Source organism: Pteropus vampyrus, unplaced genomic scaffold (genome assembly GCF_000151845.1).
Source record: "Pteropus vampyrus isolate Shadow unplaced genomic scaffold, Pvam_2.0 Scaffold154, whole genome shotgun sequence".
Classification (NCBI taxonomy): Eukaryota; Metazoa; Chordata; class Mammalia; order Chiroptera; family Pteropodidae; genus Pteropus; species Pteropus vampyrus.
In genome coordinates, this window is record NW_011888935.1 from 307,160 (window position 1) to 331,728 (window position 24,569).

The 24,569-nt window shown below is 38.5% G+C and overlaps 1 protein-coding gene and 1 pseudogene across 1 annotated transcript; one reads left to right on the top strand and one right to left on the bottom strand.

Moving 5' to 3' along the window:
* Positions 1 to 681: 681 nt before the first annotated feature.
* Positions 682 to 5,256, bottom strand: KBTBD6 (kelch repeat and BTB domain containing 6). The gene has a single exon (XM_011369737.2). It carries the CDS (start codon positions 4,932 to 4,934, stop codon positions 2,925 to 2,927), a length of 2,010 nt encoding a protein of 669 aa, XP_011368039.1. The 5' UTR covers positions 4,935 to 5,256; the 3' UTR covers positions 682 to 2,924.
* Positions 5,257 to 7,734: 2,478 nt separating this feature from the next.
* On the top strand, positions 7,735 to 8,381 carry LOC105298471 (annotated as a pseudogene).
* The last annotated feature ends 16,188 nt before the right edge of the window (positions 8,382 to 24,569 follow it).

Consider the following 24,569-nt stretch of genomic DNA (forward strand, 5'->3'; position numbering starts at 1 on the left):
TTTTTTATAAATAATTTTGCCTCCTATTTCCCTACTTTATCATATTTGCTCTAATAAATGTTCCTTTAAAATTACTTAGAATGGTGAAAGGGTGCTGAAGTTCTTAGGCAGGTATGGGAAGGAGGGACTGTCACAGATGCTCTGCCTTGGGTCTGATGAGATTCAGAAGTGTCATATATTATTGAAATTATAAAATTATTATTTGCCTTGGGGGAATCAATCAAAAGCTTTCCCCAGACTCTCAACAAAATCAGGCACAAAATTTTTTTAAATCCCAGCTCAACTAAAAATAATGAAAAGCGCTATTATAACTTAATTTCAATCCTTAAGCCACATTTAGACAAGCAAATTGCTAAATTAATTTCTACTGCCTCTTTCTGGAAACCCTAATGCCACTTGTCATTTGAACTGAAAAAAACTTGCAAAAATTTAGGTTCTTTGAGTTTTTCAGGCTATACGTACAGATACAAAGGATAATTAAGGGCATTCTAAATCTTACAAATAGTAGTCCTGCCAGCACCACACTGAGAACTTGCTAAAAGATGTAATTAAAAGGTGTGAAAACTGCGACAAGGTGCTTTTGTGTCGAGAAGGGATTTCAACACTGCTAGTTATGTCATTCACTACACAAGCAAGGGTTGTATACATTCAGCAGAAACAATGAATTAAAAAGTCAGAAAGTCTGGGTTCTAGTACCAGTTTTATTTGTAACTAATCACATACAAATCACTTACCTATAAAATAATGGTTAACATCTATTCCCTAATTCACAAATATGTCACGAAACCCAAGAAAACCTCTTTGGGAATGGAGATATTACCACCATTTAGCTTAGGCTTTACCTAAAGGTTGAAAATGACAAATTGACTGCATACCTTAATTCTGCAGATGGATAGTCTGGATGAAATCAGCATTGTCCTATTTCACCATGAAAAAACAAAAAGCTATCAAAAGAAGTTACCGGTGAAGAAACAGCTGACCAAAAATGACACTACTAAGAAATAGCTTTGTGTTAAGTACAGTGCTTTTAACAACCCTGATGTCAAATGGAACAAAATTTAGCCAAACTAAAAGCATGTTTGACCTGGTGGAAGAACATACACTACTAGAACACGCATCCTATTTCACTACAAAATGTTCAATGGGAATGTTTTGTAGAATCTTCAGATAGCCAATAAAAATTGCTCAGAACTTAAAAATCTTTTATGTCTCCCTTTCTCCATTCTCGTCCTACGGTATTTCATTCAAAAATTTAGTTTCCCACCTGAGAGAGCACACTCCTCAGTACTCTGCCACGGTTAAGAACTGTTAGCCTTCCGTCACCAGAGAATACACACAGAAGAGGAATCAGCATGTCACTGAAGGAAGATTCAGGAAGATAATTCTAATTGAGTATACAAAATTTTATACACTATCAAGCATCTGGTCATTTATCATGTATATGTACAATGACATATCTAGTAAACCCTCGAGAGGTAAGCATTTATGTTTTTTTATATAATTAACGATGTCAGTTTTATGTGATTTAGTCTCTATTTCTGGACTTTCCCTTACATATAGTGACAGTAACAAAGACTGGAGCATGGTTCACAGAGAAACACAGAACAGATAAGAATACCCTAATAAAATAATCATGTATAACACCACTGCTTAGGGAAATATTTTAGACGAAATATACTTTCACTACTGGCCCCAAATGCCATCATCCATTTATGTTATTTAACTGTAAACTTTTAATACAAAAATACCTTTAAGCTGATAACATTTAGTGACTTACAAAACTGACAGTATATTTCAATGCTACACAAAACAGTTCTATACTTAAAACTTAAAGTTTTAAAGTTCTTTGCTGGCACTTGATTTTATAGTTGATAGATACGATAACTACTAATCAATAAAATACTGTTCTTAGCTTATACATATTTTCAAAACCAGTATTACCTCACAAAACAGTAAAGAAGAATCACAACTTGCTGACAAATCTAAGATGAACACGAAAACTATACAGTCAAAATATTTTAAGAATCACAAACTTTTTAAGACAATGAATAAAAATTTACACAATCGTGTCCAGTGAAAAAAAAGGATTATTCCTCTGATTCAATGAAGCATGTACTAAGTATAGATAAAAATATGAACCTACAAAGCCAGTTACTGAGTTTTTTTTTTTGTTCGTTTGTTTTTTACCTTTGTAGATGATTGGTGACACGGCTAGAATGCAATTTTTTTTAGATGGAAAACGGGTCACTATTTGCAAATACACATTTTATATTACAAATTTAAAACTGAAATTTCTTTCCAAACAGTAGAATCCTGTATTTTTTGTTCTTATTATCAGTGAGTTTATGGCCATTCTGTACGATATTACAAATGAAATCATTCAGTCACATTAAACATATATGTAATTTTTTTTTTCTTCACAAAAGGGGAGAAAACTAAACTAAAACTTAGCAAACTATGAGTTAGAACAATTTGTAAAAACCCACTGTTTTAAAGTTTAGGAAATCTACTACACTGTAAGGAAAGTATATACTTTCAAAACCCTATCTAGTAATTCCTATCCAATCTGTTTTCTACTATAAAAATTAAAATTCAAGTTACTGTACTTGTGGCACTAAACAGAACGTAAGATTTAATAATAGAAGACTAACTTAGCATAATCGAACAGAAACATACTAAACAAATCAATACTGGACTTTTAGAACAGTAAATTATTAAATAGGTTTATTTTTTGGAGAGTGCTTAAATTCTCTAATACTAAATTACATTAGTATTTCAAACAATACCCTTTCTAAACCAAATCTGAAATTAATCTTTTCTTTCCCAGTAAAGGGAAAGGGTATTTCTTTTAGCTACTTTCCAAGTAGTAAAAATACCTTAGTGTTTCAACCTATCTACAACGAACCCTGCTGATACTGTGCATTTCACTGAGGCGCTACCTGTACCCACAAATCATCATCAGATAAAGAACTTGAACTTCCTGACTCAGAATCCAGCTCACTAAATCCACCCAAATCCCACTCAGTACTAGATTCACTCGGTATCTCTTCTTCCTCAGTGAGGAAACTGTGACCAGGCTCAAGGCAGGAAGGATAAACACGAGCTGAGAGGCAAAAAAAGTTAGAATCAAACTGAAAAAGGCCTAATGTGGTACCTATATTAATCCACTGGTCTCCACTAATGTCATACTCATACACGGTCACCCGGTTCTTTTTCCACTGCGGGGTGCGCGAGGTGATCAGCAACAATTTTTGGCCATGAGTGATGATCCGGTAGTTGCTCGTCTCAGACACCAAAGGAATATTATTAATCTGCCTCCATTCTGCTCTGACCGGGTTGTAGACCTTCATGACCGGGATGTCACAGATACAATAGATCTCATCATTGAAGACACAGGCTTCCTGAAAATCATGGCGCTTGAGAGAAACACATTTCAGCCACATGTTGTGGCTGGGATCATAGCAGAACATGCGCTTACTGTTGAGAGCATACAGATAGTTCTGAATTACCATTAAGTCAAAGGAGATAAAAGAGTGGGGTAGTGGAGCCACCAGTGCCCACTGGTTCCTCTGAACACTGTAGCATTCCACTTCCTTCAGTTTAACGCCGGTGATAGGGTCTCGCCCACCCAGGATGTAAATGTAGCCATTGAGGTATGCCACATCCATGCCCTCGCGGCACAGCAAGCGATCTGCCAGCTGCTGCCAACTGTTCTGCGCTGGTTTATACACCCAGAGGTCTTTCCTGGGCTGGGCAGCGAGATAGATGTCGTGGTCGGGAGAGACACAGACTGCTAAGGTGGTGACAGTCCTAGTGTGAGCAAGGCAGGTCAAAGGTGACGGCACTTTGTAAATATCGCCCGAGTATGGGTCACAGCACAGAAAGGGATCTCTGGGATGTCCAAAGAAAACCACCATTTCCTTGGCACACACACCCAGCCTCTGGGGTGGATTTTCCGCTGCGGATACAACAGAGCTGCTGCTGCACTCTGGCTTTGGCACCAGAGACTTGTACAGCATGTCACCATATCGCATCTGCAGGGCCCCTTCAATCAGGTCCAGACAGTACTTCTTCACAATGGGGTTGGTCAACAGCCCTTCCAGGTAATCCTGATCTTCATCGCTGAAGTGTGCCCAGCGGACGCACTTGAAGACTTCGGCAGCGCTGGGACCCCGCTCCTTGGGAGCCGCCTCCAACCACTGCACGGCCACGTGACACACTGTTTGCTCACTCTCGATGTCTAGACTGTCCAGGCGCAGCACGGCCAGCAGCTGGGCCAAGGTCAGATCTGCCAGAGTTTCCTCCCGAATCGAACCCATCCGGCTGAGCTGCTTGAAGTTGTGGGCTATGAAGGACTGCGCTTGTGATCGCAGCTTGTGATGGTCGAAGGCGTCGGCGAACTTGAAGATGGCGGTGCAGTTGGCCAGGTCAAGGCGGCGGGCCAGGAAGGAGGCACAGGCCTCCCGCACGTACTCGAGCTGCAGCATGTCGGACGCCGCGTAAAGGCGCTCCACGTTGGCCTCACTAAGCGAAACACGACCCGTGTAGCAGTATTCGACCAGCACCTCGAAGGACTCGGCATCCACGTCGTGCATGGTCACGTTCGCCTGCTGGCTCTCGTACATGCCGCCGGTGAACATGCTCTTGAAGTAGGGACACGCGGCAGCCAGCACGTTACGGTTGCAGGAAAAAAGGCGGCCCGTGCCAGGCCCGCTGCCAGGCGTCACCACCTCGATGGTCACATCGCACAGCAGCCGCGCGTCGTAGAAGGACTTGAGCTGTGCCAGCAGCGCTGCAGAGTGGGCCGTGTCCTTCAGCTCCTCGGGGCCCGTGAAAAAGGCCGACACCGAGGGCTTGGAAATCCTCTTGGGCCGCCTCCCACCACGGGGGCTGGCGAGGCGGCGAGAGCGCGGAGCGTCTTCCCGGGACTGCATGGTGGAGATGGCGGCGGGGCGCTGAAGGCGAGAACGGGTGCAAGGACCCGGCTATGGCTCCTCCTCACCAGGCTCCCGCTGGCGCAAAGACAACGGTATCTCCGGAGAGACGGCCGCACGAGTCCATCTACCTAAGGGAGCCGTGTGCCAAGGTGCCGCTCTCTTTACGGCATAGACAGCGTCTGACTCACCCTCTCCCAGTTCCGCGCCCTTTCTCCGCCTCGGCTCGCCCTCAGAGAACCCGCTGGCAGCAACCGAGAGCCGCCACCGCCGCGCTGGCAATGCCGCTAGGCGTCCAGGAGAACTACAGCGCCCAGCTGGCCTTTCGCGCCTCGAGGCATGCCGGGCCGGCGGGCCCACGGCGTAGGCTTATGGGCAGAGGCCGCTGTGAATGTCGGGAGCAGTAGTTTCAATAGTATCGCGAGATTTATCGGCCGTTCATTGTTTGGGCGGACGGAATTAGAAATAGCCAATTCTCTCCGATTCGGTATTACGGTAGAACTTTGGGTTTGGAATCCAGATTAGACACCTGTTCTAGTATTTATCAATGGTTTGACTTCTCTCTCAGAACTGCCCTGATTTGTAAAATGTGAATCATAACAGTAGTTCATAGCGTTATGTGAAGAGTAAATGAGATAAACCATGGGCTTGTACAGGATTCTCTGAAACGCATGATAGTTAACGAAGTACTTAACGCCATACCTATAATCTAAAGGTTCAATAAGCCTTAGCTCTAATAGCATTTATGAAAAATGAAGTACGCACTCATTTGAAATCATGAGCCTGCAGGAAAAAATTTAAAACCCTGCAGGTTTCTGCAGAAATCCCTTTAAGTTTTTAAATAATAGATTTTATTGTTAAGATTAGTTTTACTGGGAAATCGAGCAGAAAGTTACAAGGAGTACCCACAGACTGCACCTCCCCACAGTTTCCCCTGTTATTAACATCTTGCATTATTATATGCATTAATTACAAGTGATAAATTTACGCTGATAAATTTATACTGATATAATATTAATTGAATTGTATAGTGTTTTTAGGGGGTCACTCTGTTGTACACTGTTGGGTTTTGAAAATATATATAATGTCATGTATCCACCATTACAGTATCATACAGAATATTTTCACTGCCCTAAAAATCCTCTTGTGTTCAATCTATTTATGCCTCCTCCTCCAACCACCCACTGGAAACTACTGATCTTCTTAATATACAGTTTTACCTTATCCAGATGTCATCTAGTTGGAATCATACAGTATGTACCCTTTTAAGATATATGCTTTCACTTAGCAATATTCATTTCGGTTTCCTCCATGTCTTTTTATGGCTTGATTTTTTTTTTTTATTATTGAATAATAGTGCATGTTTACTTAGCCATTCACCTACCGAATGACATTTTGTTTGCTTTGGATTTTTGCAATTGCGAATCAACCTGCTAGAAACACTCGTACTGTTTTTTTTTTTTTTTTTTTTTTTTTTGCTGACCTAAGTTTTCACTCATTTTGGTAAATACCACAGAATGTGATTGCTGGATCCGAGGGTAAGACTGGTTTTATAAGGAACTGCCTAGAGCCATCTCTTGGTTTGGTTATGTTGATAGCTGTTGTTGAACAGAAACTCTCAACCCACTTCTCAAAGCTCTTAAAAATTCCCATTAATTATATGCTTTACCGCTAAGGTGAAAATTCAGATCATCACCTCCAAAAGTGGCAGAATTTTACTGAGGACAACTTACAACTCCAGTGGCCACTTTGGGACACTTGGAATTTCCTTAAGCCTGGCTATCTACAACGTACTCTCAAATCTTGGACTCTAAGATCTCTTCTTACCAATGGTCATCTTGTTTTGCTTGGTATGAGCAGGCTGAAAAATAAAATGTCTCCAGTCCATCTCAAACTGTAGTCTCTTAAAGATTGTCTCTTTTACCATGTGTCCACAATCTCAGGCCCCCGTCCTCACCCAGAACTCACCATGTGACCAAACAAGCCCTTTCTCTTACCCTCTATTCCTGCTTTTTCTGTAGATTCTCTTTTTCTTCCTTCAGTCTCTATTCTTCCTTTTTACCCCTCCTTGCCTCCATTAAACTACTTAGGCTCCAACTCCCCAAAATAAGAACGCTTATTATTGGTCTTTCCCTACCTGCGAAAGAAGGCAACTATTCCTTAATCCTTGATCTCACTCAGATTTACATGTTATTGTGAGAATCTTTTTGGATCACCATAAAAATAGGGAAGAATCTATTAATCAATTCAGACTGATCCTCAGGGCATAGTCTCTTGTGATCTATGATTTATAACAACTTTTGCCACTACTAGCGTGTCCCGGAGATGCCACTTTATTGTATGAAAAGTCAAATAGACCACTCTTCAAGAGGACCTTCAATCAAATAAATCAGAACACCCCCGAGGCTTACATACAGGCCAAAACCATAAGGGAGAGCAAGTTTAGAATCCATTCCCACCATCTTCCTTCAAAAGTTGATTGGTCAAAGATACAAAATAGCAGAATACAAAGAGATGATCTATCTCTTACTAAAGACATAGTTTAGGAAATGTTTGGAAGGATTACTCTTAATCTCACCCTAAATGACTGAACATTTTCCATCTTGGTCACTAGAGTCATTAAGGCTATGACTAGAAATTAGAGATATTATTCAAAACATACTGTAAATTAGTGAGGTGACCTTTCTCTGAAATACATACACTCAACATCACGAAGAGCCTGTTGCAGGAAAAAAAAAATCAAAACAATGTAAACTCGGGTTCTTCCGCCGCCACTGTCATCTTTGTCTACATCGCAACCATGTCGCCCTACAGCATCGTCTACTCCCCTGTTTGAGGGCACTGCGAGGTCATGCGCATGCTCTTGGCTGACCAGGACCAGAGCTGGAAGGAGCGGGTGGTGACCAAGGAGACCTGGCTGCAGGGCTCACTCAAAGTCTCCTGTCTATATGGGCAGCTCCCTCAAGTTCCAGGGTAAAGACCTCATCCTGTACCATCCTTCGCCACCTGGGCGCCCCCTTGGGCTATGTGGACAGGACCAGCAGGAGGTGACGCTGGCGGATGTGGTGAATGGCAGTGTGGAGGCCCTCCGCTGCAAATCCATCACCCTCATTTAACCAACTACGAGGCGGGCAAGGAGGACTATGTGAAGGAGCTGCCGGGGCACCCGAAGCTTTTGGAGACCCTGTTGTCCCAGGACCAGAGGGCCAGGCCTTCATCGTGAGCAACCAGATCTCCTCTGCTGACTTGCTGCTGAATCACCAGGTCTCGGCTCCGGCTGCCTGGACTCCTCCCGGCTGCCTGGACTCCTCCCCGCTGCTCTCGGCCTAGGTGGCTCGCCCTAGGTCCTGGCCCAAGCTCAAGGCCTTCCTGGCCTCCCACGAACACGCGAACCTGCCCATCAGTGGCAACTGGAAACAAGTAGGGCGTGTGGCTCCCTCAGCATGAGGCAGGGGCCACCTGCCAATCCTCCCCAGGACCAATAAAATTCCCGAGAAAGGAAAAACAGAACAAACAATAACAACAACAAAACAATGCCAACTCAAGACTTTACAACTTAGTTTGAAGGAAACAAGCCAGGACAATTGGCTCCCTCCAAAACTCCCATGGACAGAGATAATTGTGGATACTGAAAAGAAAAGGGACATTAGACTTGGTATTAACCAGCCTCAAAATGCAAATGTGAACAAGAGACTAAAAAATCCATCTCTCAATGACTTTCCTCGGAGAATCCCTCCCTTTTTGGTGAACAACTAACTCTTAATGTGCAAGGGGGAATAATCATCACTGTCGATGGACATCCCACCACCTTGCTAGTGGACACAGGCAACAATTTCACCATTGACACTATTATTCCCTGCAATTCTTTCCTAATCTAATATGTAGATGACCTTCTTCTCTGCTCACCTGATTTTAACAACTCATTTGCTCCAAGCTTTTGCCCACAACAGACATAAAGTTTCTAAAAACAAAATGAAATTACTTAGCCTCTTCAAGAGCATTTTCTAGGACGTGCTTTCTCCCTTGAAGGAGAGCCTTCATCCCCTAAGAGCTTCACCAATTCCCCATTCCCCTGAGACCGAAAGGCACCTCTGAGGGCTTCTGGGATGAGTTGGCTGTTGCTGGCACTGGATCCCGAGCTTTTTTCCCTGTTGCTCTCCCTTCTATGCCAGGACTAAGGAAACAACACCTATCTCCCCAATGGGGACATTCCTGCATGTCTGCATTTCAAAATCTGAAAACCTCTATTCTCTTCTCCTGCTTTTGGACTCTCCAATTACTCACAACCCTTTTTCCTTTTTAGTCACAAAAACAGAAGGATATACATGTCCTTGTTTTCAGGATGGTTAGAAGCTTTTCTCTGCAAATGGGCTACGGCTGTACCTGTAGCTAAGCTGTGATCAGAAAGAATTTTCCCTACTTGGGGATCCCCTTGTTCCTCTTTTGTGATAGGAACACTTCACGGCCTAAAACGTTACAATCTTTATCATCCTCCGTCCTCTGGAAAAATAAAACAGGCAACAATGCTCTTAAATTCAAACCAGCCAAACTCTCTGAGGAACTCAGCCTGCCCAAAGTCTGGCACATGGCCCTGACAATCCTCGAACCCTACACCTCCAGTCAACACTGATTATTCCCTTATGAAATAATCCTGGCAGGCCAATGAGGATTCCTTACCTCCTCTGGTCCCTGGATGGCCCTAATTTGATCCAACCCCACATCTATCCTTAAATGCTACAAACGTCTTACTAAATACACTCAGACTTATTATCAACAGGTCAGGTTTCCTTTCCCGTCACAGCTCTTACATGGTCTTCAAATTAGAGGTTTAATCGACTGGAAAAGACCAATCTTGAACCTAAGTGCAAAGGATCTTCCACTGTGTCATAACCACCAATACTGCTAAAAGACTGCAAGAAATACAGCACGTACTTTATGTTTCACAATTTAAAAACAGAAGGCGATTTCGGTTTTGTACATACGGAGCTTGGAGAGTCACCACTCTCTAACAACAAGTGCAAAATGGAATAGAATCAACAACTCCTCTTGGATCCAGAAGAGGGAGGACACAGGGCAAACAGCTGCTCCCCAGATTGCAGAGACAGACAGGCGGACACGGGAAGCTCTAGCTTAGCTTACCAGAGCAGAGATCCGGGAGCCGAAGCTGCTGCAGGAACCAGTGCCGAGGGAGGAAAACCTGAAATACGATGACACGGAAGGACCAGTGTGGACACTTCTAGGGTTAAATTAACTCCAGAGGACGCAACCACGGAGGGGCCGCATGCTATGGTGAGATTTGCCTGCAGGAGCTTGGCCAGTTTTCACAGTAAATATGGGAGAAAAATTCCTTCATACTTCCGAAGGGAGAGGCGGGGAAAGGAACCATTTTAAAATACAGCAGAGCACTGTTCTTAACAGGGATGGCCCTCAGGAGGAACTAGTTAACCAGACCCTAACCTGCTGAGGTCTTAGCAGGGCCTAACCGATTTAAAGGGCGAGACGGACCGAACTCCACTCAGCTCGAGCCTTCCATTTGGAAGAAGGAAAACACCCAAATCCAGCCCACTCTATCCCAAGTAAAGGGAAGGAGAACAATAAAAACACTTTTCAAGCTGACGATTCAGAGGCATAGGTTCACTAAAAGACTGCAACGTTATCACAGGATAGAAGTAGAGAACATTTTCCCTCCCCCCACACCTCACCACATTACTATGGGCCTATTTGCAGCAGTTCCTTCCACCCGCTACATCGTGGCCAGCAATCAAGAAAAAATTAAAAGGCAAAAACATAATCCGAAGAGACAGAGCATGCATCAGAACCAGCCGTGGAAGGGATGTTGGAATTATCAGACCAGGAATTGAAAACGACTATGAATAGTATGCTAAGGACTCAAAGATCAAAGTAGACAGCGTGCAGAAACTGCTGGCAACGTAAGAAGAGACATGGAACCTAAGAAAGAACCAGAAAGAAACAACAGAGGTTCTGGTTCAAGATGGCGACATAGGAAGATGCTTAACTCACCTTCTCCCATGAACACACTGAATTCACAGCTATATGTGGAACAACTTCCTGTGAAAAAGAAACTAAAAACCAGTGGAATGCCCCCTTCACTTTGGGCAAACAAGAGGGAAACCACATCAAAGTGGGCAGGAAAGGCTGAGACATGACGTGGCCATAAACCCCACCCCTGGTGTGGGGAACCCACAGCAAGAGGGATCTCAAAACCCAGAGCTTCACCCTGAAGAGTGAAGGCTTTGTGACCCACATTGGCACCCCAACTTTTAAGACCAGCACCTCAGAGATGAACCCTCAAAACACTTGGCTTTGAAGGCCGGTGAGGCTTACATCCACGAAACCGGTGGGGCCGCAGTTAACCAACCGAGAGGGCTCTCAAAGGCTCCAGGTGCAGCAGGACCCGCCCCAGGGCCCAGCACAGGGGAGCCCTTTGAAGATGCCCGGACTTCAGGTGAAAGAGACTCATTTGCTAATTTTAAAGCGTTGGCCTGAAGGGCAAGGAGTCTGATGGGAAACTTCCCAGGGAGGAAGGCTGCGGGATGCTCTCTCTCGGCTCTCCGTTTGCCTTGCCAGTGGCCTCCACTTTCCCTTTCCTTTCCACCAGGTGCCATATTTATGCTCCAGCTGGCAGGCGCCATTTTCTGCCATTTCTGCCTTGCTAGATCTGTTTGTTGCCATTTTTTTTTTCCTTTTCTTTCTGCTTTTTATCCTCCCTTCTTTTTCTTTCTTTTTGTAGTAAGTGTCATCTTCTCGTTCTCCCTCTGCCTCATCCCAGAGGGTCAGTATGTCCCAGAGCGGGGGTCTTCTACACAACTGTGTTGACCCGGCTTTGGTGGCTGTCACCCAGGGGATGCTCCTTTATCACCTGGTCTGGGAGGCCAGAGGGACCCTCTTTTCCTGGGTCCCCTGGGCCTGTAACAATTGGAGAGACAGTTCTTAGTGAACCAGGGCACCTCACAAATAGGAGTAACCCCTAGGCTTTCTGAAAAACAGGCCTATTGTTTTTGATCATAGTTTCTATGTTTCTAGAATTTATCCATTTCTTCTAGGTTATCTCATTTGTTGACGTATAATTACTCATAGTAGTTTCTTACGATCTTTAGTTTTTCTCTATTATCCGTTGGAATGTCTCCTCTTTTATTTCCTTTTTTTTTTTTTTTTGAGCTGTCGCTCTTTTTTTTCTTTTTAGCCTAGCTAAAGGTTCGTCACTGTTATTTTTTTTTAAAAACCAGCTATTAGTTTTGGTCTTTCCTATTGTTTTTGTAGTCTCTACTTCATTTATTTCTGCTCTGATCTTTGTTATTTCCTCACTTCTGTTGCCTTTGGGTTTAGGTTTCTCTTTTTCTAGTTCCTTGAGATGTAAAGATATGTTGTTTATTTGAGATCTTTTTAATTAATGTAGGCATTTATTGCTAGAAAATTTCCTGTTAGAACTGCTTTTGCTGCATGCCATAAGTTTGGGTGTTGCATTTCCATTTTCATTTGCCTCAAAATATTTTTGGATTTCCCTTTTGATTTCTTCTTTGACCCATTAGTTATTTAGAAGTGTGTTGTTTAATTTCCACATATTTGTCAATGTTCCAATTATCCTCCTGTTACTGATTTCTAGTTTCATATTAACATGGTCCCTAACATATGATCTATCCTAGAGAATGTTCTATGTGTGTTTGAGAAAAATGTATATTCTGGTACTGTTGGATGGAATGTTCATATAAGTCTGTTAGGTCTATTTAGTCTACAATATTGTTCAAATGTGTCTCTTTATTTATTTTCTGTCTGGATGACCTATCCATTGTTGATAGCGGGATATTAAAGACTCATACAATTATTTTACTGGCTTTCATTAAATACTTTTTATTTTTGTCTTGCCTTATTGTTCTAGCTACGACTTCTAGTACTATGTTGAATAAGAGTGGTGAGAATGGGCATCCTTGTTTTGTTACTGATCTTAGAGAAAAAGCTTTCAATTTTTTACTGTTGAGTGTATTAGCTGTGGGTTTGTCATACATGGCATTTATTATTTTGAGGTAGTTTCCTTCGATACCCAATTTATTAAACATTTTTATTGTGAAAGTACGTTGCATTTTGTCAGATGTTTTTCTGCATCTATCGAGCTGATCATATGATTTTTTTAAATCTTTCATTCTGTTAATGTGATGCCTATATTTACAACTGATATCACATTTATCGATTCGCATATGTCGAAGTGTCCTTGCATCCCAGGGACAAATCGCTCCTTGGTCATGGTGTATAATCCTTTTATTGTATTGTTGAATTCAGTCTGCTAATATTTGGTTGAGCATTTTTGCATTTATGTTTATCAGGGATATTGGTCTATAGTTTACTTTTTTTGTAGTGTCCTTTTCTGATTTTGGTATTCAGGTAATAGTAGTCTCATAAAATGACCTTAGAAGTGTTCCTTAATCTTCAGTTTTGTGGAAGAATTTGAGAAGGATTGGCATTACTCTTTTACAAACGTTTGGTTGAACTCACCAGTGAAGCCATCTATTCCCAGGGTTTTCTATGTTGGGAGATTTTTGATTACTGATCCAATCTTATTACTCGATATTGGTCTGTTCAGATTTTCTACTTATTCCTGATTCAGTCTTGCTAGGTTCTATGTTTTAGGAGTTTATCCATTTCTTCTAGCTTATTCAACTTATTAGCATATAATTGTTCATAGCAGTCTCTTATGATCCTGTGAATTTCTTAGTATCAGTTGCAATTATCTCCTTTTTCATTTCTTATTTTATTTTAGTCTTCTCTTTTTTCTTAATTAGTCTAGGTTAAGGTTTGTTAATTTTGTTTATCATTTTGAAAAAGCGGTTCTATTTTGTTGATCATTTCTATTGTTTTTCTGGTCTTCTAGTTCATTTATTTCCACTTCGATCATTGTTATTTCCTTCCTTCTGCTAACTTTGAGTTTAGTTTGTTCCTCTTTTTCTAGTTACTTGAGATGTGAAATTAGGTATTTGAGATCATGCTATTTTCTCAGTATATGCATCTAACACTATTAAACATTCCTTTTAGAACTGCTCTTGTAGCATCCCATGGGTTTTGGTGTGTTGTGTTCCATTTTCATTTGAGATTTTTTACATTTCCCTTTTTATTTTTTCTTTGACCCACTGGAGTGTGTTATTTAGTTTCCACTTGTTTAAAAATTTACTTTTGTTGCTGACTTCTAGTTTCATACCATTGTTTTCAGAAAAGACACTTGGTACCACTTCAATCTTAAATTTGTTAATCTTGTTTTGTGGCCTATTACATGATCTATCCTTGAGAATGTTCCATGTGTGCTAGAGACGCATGTGTTCCTCTACCTGGATGGAATGTTCTATAAATGTGTGTTAGATCCATTGGTCTAAAATATGGTTTAAGTCCAACGTTTTCTTATGGATTTTCTGTCTGGATGACTTATCTATTGCTGAAAGTATAGTGTTGAAGTCCGCTACTATTATTATATTATAGTCTATTTTTATTTTCAGATCTATTTGTATTTGCTTAATATATGTTGGTGTCCAACGTTGAGTGTGTATATTTCAATTGTTATACCTTCTTGATGAATTGACGTCTTTATCATTATATAAGGACCTTTGTCTCATTATAATTTTTGGCTTAGAGTCTGCTTTGTCTCATATAATCATAGTTACTCCTGTTCTCTTCTGGTTTCTACTTGCATGGAATATCTTTTCCTGTTTCTTCATTTTGAGCTTATGTGTGTCCATAAATCTGAAGTGAGTTTCTTGTAGGCAGTGAATAGTTGGTCCTTATCTTTTCATTTATCCAGTCACTCTGCATTTTGATTGATAAATTCAATCCATTTATCTTTAGAGGAATTACTAATACGTAAGAACTTACTAATGCCATCTTATTAAGTACCTTCTGGCTGTATTGTAGTTCTGTGGTTTCCTTCTCTCTCTGTTTTTGCCTACCTTTGCAAATTGGTGATTTTCCATAGTGGCATGCTGTTTCTTCTTTCTTTATCATATGTGAATCTATTCTTCGTTTTTGCTTATGGTTACCATTAGGCTTACATAAGACATCTTATAAATAAAACAGTCCATTTAAGCTGATAGCAATTTATTTCAATCACATACAAAAGCTCTACCATTTTGCCTCCTATTATATTTTTGACATTTTCGTTTATTTCTTTTTAAATTATACACTCATTAACAACTTATAGTAGAATTAATAAGATATAGTTATTTTATTACTTTGTTCTTTTAACCTTTATACTATAGCTAATGGGTACACATGATCCTATTACAGAATTAGTTTTCTAAATCCGACTGTATATTTACCTTTACCTGTGTGTTGGATACTTTTATATGTTTTCATGTCACTTATTAATGTCTTTTCATTTCAGCTTGAAGAACTTTCAACATTTTTTTTGCAAGGCAGGGCTGGTAGTGATGAATTCCCTCAGCTTTTCCATGTCTAGAAAAGTATTTCTCCTTCATGACTTTGTTGGACAGAGTATTCTTGACTGTAAAATTTTTTCTTTCAACACTTTGACTATGTCATTCCACACTCCTCTGGACCATCTGGTTTCTGCTTAGAAATCTGCTGATTGACTAATGGGATTTATTCGTAGGTTATAATCTTTTTTTCTCTGACTTCATTTAGGATTCTGTCTTCATCTTTGATTTTTGACAGTTTCATTACAATGTGTCTTGACGGTTGTTTTGCATTGAGATTATAGCGAGGGTGATATTTGTGAACATAGATGTCCAAGATTGGAAAGTTCTCAGCAATTATCTTCTTAATGAATTGACCCTTTCATCAATATATAATATACTTTTTTCTCCTGTAACAATTCTTGACTTAAAGTCTATTTTGTCTAATATTAGTATAGCCACTCATGCTCTCCTTTGGTTACTATTTGCATGGAATATTTTTTCCATCCTTTTACTCTCAATTTATTTGTGTCTTTGGATACAACTTGAAGACAGGACTGTTGAAATGATCAAATCAAACTTCTGTTGAAACCCTCTAGTGATGTTTTTATTTCAATTATTTTCCTTTTCAGCTCCAAAATTTCTATTTGATTCCATGTTATAATTTCTATATCTTTATTGATATTCCCTTTTTTTTCATATATGGTTTTCTTGGTTTCTTTTATATCTTTGTCCATGATTTCCTTTAACTCTTTGAGATATATTTAAGATATTTGGCTTAAAGTCTTTGTCTATTATATCAAATGTCTAGGTTTCCTAGTTTCTGTTAATTTCTTTTTTTTTTTTCATGGAAATGGACCATATTTTACTGTTTCTTTGTATGTCTTGCACTTTTTTTGCTGTTGAAAACTGAACATTTTTAAATATCACATTGTGATAACTCTGGAAATCAGAATCTCCCCCTTCCCTATGGTTTTCTGTTGTTGATAGTTGTCTTCTTCTTCAGTGACTTTTCCAAACAATCTTTGCAAAGACTGTGTTCATCATCTTGTGCGGTCATGGAAGTCTCTGTTCTGTTATCACAGATTCGGCCAAGAGGCCTGACAGAGATCTCCTTAAACTCCTCATGCCAAAGGAAAAAAAAAAAAACAATACTCACCTGATCTTTGCAGACTGACTCTAAGCTAGGGTACTCTTTCAACACCAAACCAAGTGCCTCCAACTCTACCTTAGCCTTTTCCTCTTGCTTTGTGAAGCTCAGAATCAGCCAGAGGTGAAAGCCAATGGTCATCTCAAATATTTTCTTAGCAAGCATCTGGTCCTCAACATATGTGTTATATTCTCTACTCCCTGGTATTTGCAGTAGCCCTTCAAAGCTCTTATTCACCCCAAGATCTTCCTCTATAGCCTCCTCCTTCCTAGGCTTTGGGTTTTCCCAGGCTTTGCTACCATTGCTATCTCTTGACCCAGGTGGCTGTAGGTGATATATGCCTTTAAATGCTTTTGTTATATTCTCCTGGAAAACTACTCCGGCCTAATAGGGATAAAACAAAGGTCAGCCTTTATACTGATTACCAGGCAGGCCAAAAGATATAATCACAATTTTTTGAGAACAAGTTCTACATTGCCCCCCTAGCACCAGCTAAGTGCACAAGGACTTCAGGCTGCCATCCCCATCGCCACCACTTAGCTGGGGAATGGGTGTGATAGGTGGGCAAGCAAGAACACAATGTTTTCTTACTAAAATTTCAGTCTGTTTCTTCATTAAGCTCTCCCCTGGTTCCTGTAAAATTTCGATGAAATTCCAGAATTCCAAAAAAGGTTGGTTCTGTCAGTTTTTGCCAACTTATCGGTTGCTTCAGTGGAAGCACTGAGATTCTTGGTGCTCCCCACTCTGCCATTTCAAAGATGCAACTCCTGAGAGCTGTTTTTTTTTTTAAATCATGAATAGGTGTTAGAATTTGTCAAATGCTTTTTGTGCATCAATTGATATGAACATATGATTTTTATTTGATCTAGCAAATTACATTGATTGATTTTTCAAATTTTGAACTGGACTTGCATACCTGGAATAAATCCCACTTGGTCACCAGTGCATAATTACATTGTTGTATTCACTTTGCTAATATCTTGTTGAGGGGTTCTGCATCTGTATGCATGGGAGATAGTGGTCTGTAGTTTTATTTTTGTACTGGCTTTGTCTGGTTTTGATATCAGAGTGATACTGGCCTCAAAAATGAATTGGGAAGTGTTCCCCTCCAGAAGCAACTGTGTAAAATTGGTGTTAATTCCTCTTTAAATGTTTGGTAGAATTTTCCAGTAAAACCAGCTGGAACTGGAAATTACTTTTGAGGAGGAGTTATTTAAATAATTTCAATTTATCTACTGGTTCTTAGGCTATGGAGATAACCTATTTCATCTTGGTTACTTGGTAGTTTGTGGTTTTTAAAAGGGAGTCCATTACCCTTAAGTTGTCGTTTATGAGTGCGATGTTTTAGTAGATGCAGAATATATAGTAATATCCCATCTTTCATTTCTCATATTGGTAATATAAGTTTTCTCCATTTTAATTTTTGTCAGTCCTACTATAAGTTTGTCAATTTTATTGATTTTTAAAAAGAAATCAGTCTTTTTTCATTGATTTGTTTTTTTCTTATTTTCAATTGTATTAATTACTGCTCTAACCTTTTGTATTGTCTTCTTTTTCTAGTGCCTTAAGGTAGGAATTTAGATTATTTACTTGAGTCTTTTTGTCATATCTAATGTGTGCATTAGTGTTGCAAATTTCACTCTCAACAATGCTTTAGCTGCATCTAACATATTTTGATATGTTATATTTTCATTTTCAGTCAATTCTATTTTAAAATATGCTTTGAGATTTCCTCTTTGATGCATGGCTTATTTTAAATTATGTTGTTTAATTTTGTGTGTTTAGATGTTTTCTTATTGTCACTCTATTATTGATTTCAAGTTTGATTCCAATATGAACAAAAAACATACACTGTGTGATTTCAATTATTTTGCATTTGTTCAGGTTTATTTTATGTACAGGATATGGTATATCTTGGTGAATGTTCCATGGGCAAATGAAATGTGTATTCTGTTATTATTGGGTGGATTGATGTGTCACTCCATTACTGGTTGTGTTGTTTAAATCTTCTATGTCCTTGTTAATTTTCCATCTAGTAATTATATCAGTTGCTGAGAGGTCATGTTGAATTACCCAGTGATAACTGTGGAGTTGTCTCTGTTTCCTTTCAGCCCTACAAGTTTTTGCATCTTGTATTTTAAGGCTCTGTTGTTTGGCGCATACACATTTAAGATCATTATGTCTCCCTAGTCCATCGATCTTATTTATATTTAATGTCTCACATTTTTCATCTCTACTTTAGTAATTTCCTTTGCTCTGAAGTCTACTGTTTCAGATATTAACATAGACATTCCTGGGTTTTAAAAATTAACATTTTCATAGTATATCTTTTTCTGTCCTTTTATCTTAACCTAGTCATATCATTGAATTTAAAGTGAGTTTCTTGTGAACAATATGTGATGGGTCATTTTTTTAGTCCATTCTGGTTATCTCTTTGTTTTGATTGGTATATTTAGAACATTTGCTGTAAAGGTGATTACTGATACGCTAGCATTTCAGTTTCCCATTATTTTATCTTTGTTTCCTCTGGTTTTTGTTTCTCTTTTTACCTTTTCTTGCCTTTCTGTGGGTTACTTGAACATTCTGGGAGATTCAACTGTATTTACTTGTAGTATTTCTGAGTGCATTTTTTTATATGGCTTTTAGTGGTTGCTTTGATTTTAAAATATACTTCTGTGACTTATCACAGTTTCCTATAATCAACATTTCACCATTTTGAGTTAAGTGTGGAAACCTCACTTCTACTTAGGTTCCCTTACATTCTTTTTATTTAATATCATCATCTTGATTATGAGATGCTGTTATTATTTTTGTTTCAGTCATCAAACATGATTTATAAAAAGTCATGATTTATAAAATATACCATTGTATGATTAATAAAACATACTTTTGTATGTACTCATATTTATGTTCTTTCTGTTGTCCTTTCTTCCTTCTTTATACTACAAGATACTTTCTTTTATCATTTCCTTTTCAGTCTTTAAGGATAGATCTGCTAGTTTCAGATGAGAAATACAGTTATTCAAATTGTTCTTGTCCTACAGGTAATGTATTTCCCTCTGACTTTTTTCCAATATTTTTTCTTTGTCCTAGTTTAAAGAAGTTTAATTATGATGTGTTTAGGTTTATCCATTTGGAGGTTGCTCAGTTTCTTGAATCTGTAGGTTTGTGTATTTCAAAAAAAAAAAAAAAAAAATTTGAGAACTTTTCAGCAACTCTTTCTCCAAATGTTCTTTCAGTCTGACATTCTTTCTCCCCTCATGGGACTCATGGGATACAAATGTTGGCTATTTTGTTTTTGTCCTACAGGTCCCGGAGGCTCTGTTCATTTTTCCCTAGTTTATTTGCCTCTGTTTTTCAGATTGGGTGAATTCTATTGATCTTTATTGAAGGACATCGATGTATCTGTCATCTCCATTCTACAATTGGGTTGTACAGCAGTTATTTTATTTCTGTTATTGTGTTTTTAAATTTTATAATGTCCATTTAGTTCTTTTTTTATAATTTCAATCTCTTTGCTGAGATTTTCTATTTTTTCAGTTGTTTCTAGAAAATTTATAATAAATTACTGAAGCATTTAAAAAGCTGCTTTAAAGTCTTTGTGAGATAATTCCAACATCTGATTCATCTATGTTGTCATCAGTTGATGGTCTTTTTTTATTCGAGTTGTGATTTTTCTTGGTTCTTAGTATGACTGATACCTATAATCGTATGTTTAACATTTTGTCTATACTATTACAAGGTATTTTGCTTTACATATGTGTAAGAACTTCATATTAGTCTTCCAGTAGTCTTTTTATTCTTTTAAATAAGCACTGAATCCTACGCAAAATTAGATTGGATGTTTAGCCTTTGAGACAGCTAAATCTAGATATCTGTCTATCAGTAAATATGGAAACTGGCCCACTCCAATAGAAGGTTTTCTCAGGAGAGGATCAGATGTCCAGCTGCACAGATCTTGCAACGACTGCCTGATAGAGTCGCTATCTAATTCTAATTCTCATCTAATTCTCTGCTTCAGAAGTTTGGATATTCAGTTATTACCATATCTTGATGTGGTTGGGTTTGAGTAATGAATCAGATTAACCAAACGATTCCTATCAAATATACAAAAGTCATTATACTGATATGTTAACTTTATAATTAGAAAATACAACTTTCAGATAGTTTGGATAGATTCGGGTGATTCCTGATCAGCACATATTCTTGTGGCCCAATCTTTGTGAGATGAATTACTGTCAGAAGTTGTTTCATGGACTTGGATTCAGAGTTTACAGAGTAAGTTGGATGATTTTAATGACCTCCGTGAAGGCAGTGTGCATTTACCTTCACTATAGGGATAGAACCAAATGGAGTTTCTTTGAATAAAGCTGGACCTACAATGCTCAGGATGACATGGCCAAGTCTTTCCTAGGCTTCCATGCTGGGACTCCTCCTCCATCCCTCTGGTTGGCACATTCTTTTACCATTTTCCTCCATATTATTTCTGTAGCTACATCATTTCCTTAATCAGATTAATAGTAAATTTGTGGAGAGGGATCTATTTTGCCTCTTTAATTTGCATAGCTTCTCTGATTACTTACTTTCTTTATAGTTCAGTTCTTTGAAGGTCATCATATATATTCCAATTTCCAATTCTGTATGTGTTTTGGAGGGGGTACTTGCATATGTTTCTGACTTCCGTGTACTACTAAGTTTTTAACCTATCATCATTATATCTTTAACCATGTATCAATGATTTGGTTGTCTAAATATTGTTAATTTTTATGAAATGGGAATGTGCAGAAGGCACAGAAGTGGACATCATTTTTGATATATTTATGATGAATTTCATAAATTTGGAGATGGAGCAATTATATGATTTTTGTTATAAGCTCAGTGAAATATTGAACGTAATCTCATCCTCTTTATCTTGTGGTTGTAATATGTAAATATTGAAGGATTAAGTACTCTGCTCAGCTCAACTTAAAATAGAAATCCTAAAATGCAATCTTGATAGAAAGTATAAAGCAAAATACCCCAGGGTTTCTGACACTGAAATCTGCACTCTTGACACTGCATGCTATAGCCTCCTTCTTGTGTTTCTCTTTGTCCTCCTGACACCTTCTCCACTGCAGATTATTGAAGACAGCCGAATGTACTGAAGCAGTTACTGCTTCTAAAATGTCAGAGCCCAAGAGGTAAGCTGATTGCAATGTGGCTTCTTTTAGATAAGATAATGGGATTGTTTGCTGGTGGGTATTACAACCCTATACATGATAAAAGCATTCAGAACTATACAGAGGAAGGGTGTGGCGAAGTATTTATTATGGGACCTATTGGGTGGTGTCTGACTCTCCCTAGTACATGTGACCAAAACCTACAGAAGGAAAAATAATAAAAATCCATTATTAGAAAATAGACTCTGCCTTTCAAAAACTATATTCATGGTTGGTTGAATGGCCCAGATAAACCACGTCTTAATGAACTGATAATAATGAGTATTTCTATGATGATTAACCCAGTTTCATAAAACCTTTCTCAGTTCCTTTCCCTAAAATGTGAGGCAGAAAGGGACAATAGAGAGATATCTTATATTAGAACTTTTCAGAGAAAATCTCAGGTTTTGTAAGACTATTATCTATTGCTAATTTAATGTGAGATTTTAGACAAGCAACAAGGAGAAATAGAGAAAATATTTAGGGTGTAACAGAGCTCTTTAGAGTTTGTTTTGTAACAATTATCTTCCAAAACTTTCATAACGACTTGGAGAGAGAACCCAACCAAATTCACAGGTGTTTCTGGAAAGGTGGAGAACTTGGAGGAAATGTGAAAGGATTAGTTGGGGAGATGTGTGTCATACTGTTTTGTTTTGTTTTTCCTAGCATTTATTGGTTTAAACAGGTTTGTTCTCTTTCCAATTCTCTGCCATCTTTGTAAACGATAAAGAGAAAACCTCTCAGTACCCTATTATAGTGTTAGAAATGTGACTTGTAATAACATCATTATTTCATAATTGAAAATACCGTGGTCTTCCGGGAAAACAAGTACATCAGAATTAACTCGTAGCTCTGGAGACCAGTGGGTTGCTATACCAACCAGAAAAAAAAAAATGGCACAATAATAGCTCTCCTTCAAAGATAGGTAACTCACTAAATGATGAGATCTATAAATGCTGGTGTTTGTCATATAAATGCAAACAAGCACCAAATACATTCATTTACTTCTTTCATGAGCACTGACTCCACATCTGGACTATCCTAGGAACTGGTGAAAAAGATAGACATGGGTCCTCTTATAATAGAGTGCACATTCTAGTGGGGAGACATAATAAGAAGTAAATAAGTCTATACACTAAATAATTTCAGCATGGGGATCATTAGAGGAGAAAGGGACTAGCAATTTATGGCTCCGCTGCTGCTTGATGTTTGAAAGTACACGACAGCTTTCATCACAGGTCAAAGGTAATTACTGTGATTATAAAATATAATGATAGTGGCAGGGAAGGAGCAGAATTTTATGAGAAGTAAGTTTGTGGTACAGTCTTTTACCATACTCAGATTTATTACTAATAAAAATTTATCCCCCCCCAAAAAAATTCCAGCATGTGAGAAAGGCCCTACAGGAAATAAAACAATGGGCCCCTATACTGGACAAAGCAGAGAATGGCTGTTCTAGTATAGATCATAGGTAGAACGTGGACATATCATTAATTTTGACTTTAAGAGTATATGAGCTTTAGTAAAGTAAAGGAATAAAGAATAGAGTCTTATATTCTTTATTAATAAAAGTAATTTTAAAAACACAACTGCTAACTGAAGTATTATTATTATTTTGGCTTCAATCTCCCTCAAATTGGGTGCATTCAACATGAAAATAAGAGTTGTTCATGTTTTTTTAAATGAGTATTATTTCAAAGCAAACTATTTAGATAGTTGTACAACAATCACCATTAATTCTAAAACATTTTCATTGCCCCTCAAAGAAACTCCATATCTGTAAGAAGTCACTATCCATTTTCTCCTAGCCCTCCATGTGCCCAGCCCCCCAGTTCTTGGTAACCACTAATCCATCTACTGTCCCTGTGGGTTTGCCTATTCCGGATATTTCATATAAATGGAATCATACAATATGTGTCCTTTTCTGCTTGGCTTCTTTCACTTCAATCATGTTTCAAGGTTTGTCCATGTTGTAGAACATATCAGAACTCTATTCTTTTTTTTTTTATTGCCAAATTATATTTCATTGCACTGATGCTGACAGTTTTTCATCCATTTATCAAGTGATGGGCATTTTTTTCCTATTTTTTTGTTAGTTATGTATAATGCTGCTATGAACATTTGCATACCAGGTTTTTTCTGGACGTATGGTTTCAATTCTCTTGAGTATATACCTAAGAATGACATTGTTGGGTTATGTGGTAACTGTTTAATGTTTTGAGGAACTGCAAACTGTTTTCCAAAGCAACCGTTCCTTTTTACATCCCCACCAGCAGGGCATGAAGGTTTCAGTTTTTCTATATCGTTGCCAACATCTGTTATTTTCCAGGGTTTCTTTTTTGTTGGTGGTGGTAGTGTTTTTTATTTTGTTTTCTTTTTGAATATAGTAATCCAGGTGGGTGTGAAGTTGTATCTTATTGTGATTTTGATTTGTATTTCTCTAATGACTATTGATGTGGAGTATTTTTTCATGTGTTCGATGACCATTTGTGTACCTTCTTTGGAAAATGTACAAACCTTTTTTCCATTGTCAAGTGGGTTATTTATATTTTTATTATTGAATTATATGAGTTTTTTACATATTCTATACACAAGTTCCTTAGCAGATATAGAATTTACCAGTATCCTCTCCCTTTGTGTGGGTCGTCTTTTCATTTTACTGATGACATCATATGAAGCACAAAAGTTAAATTTTAAGTCCAATTTATCTATTGTTTCTTTTGTTATGCCACTGATTCTTTTCTTTTTCTTTATTCTCTTTTCTTTGCTTTCATTTCCTTTTCTTTTCTATTTTCCCCCTCACTTCTCCTCTACTCTTCTTTCTTTCCTCCCCTCCCTTCCCCTCCCCTCCCCTCCATTCTCTCTTCTCTTCTCT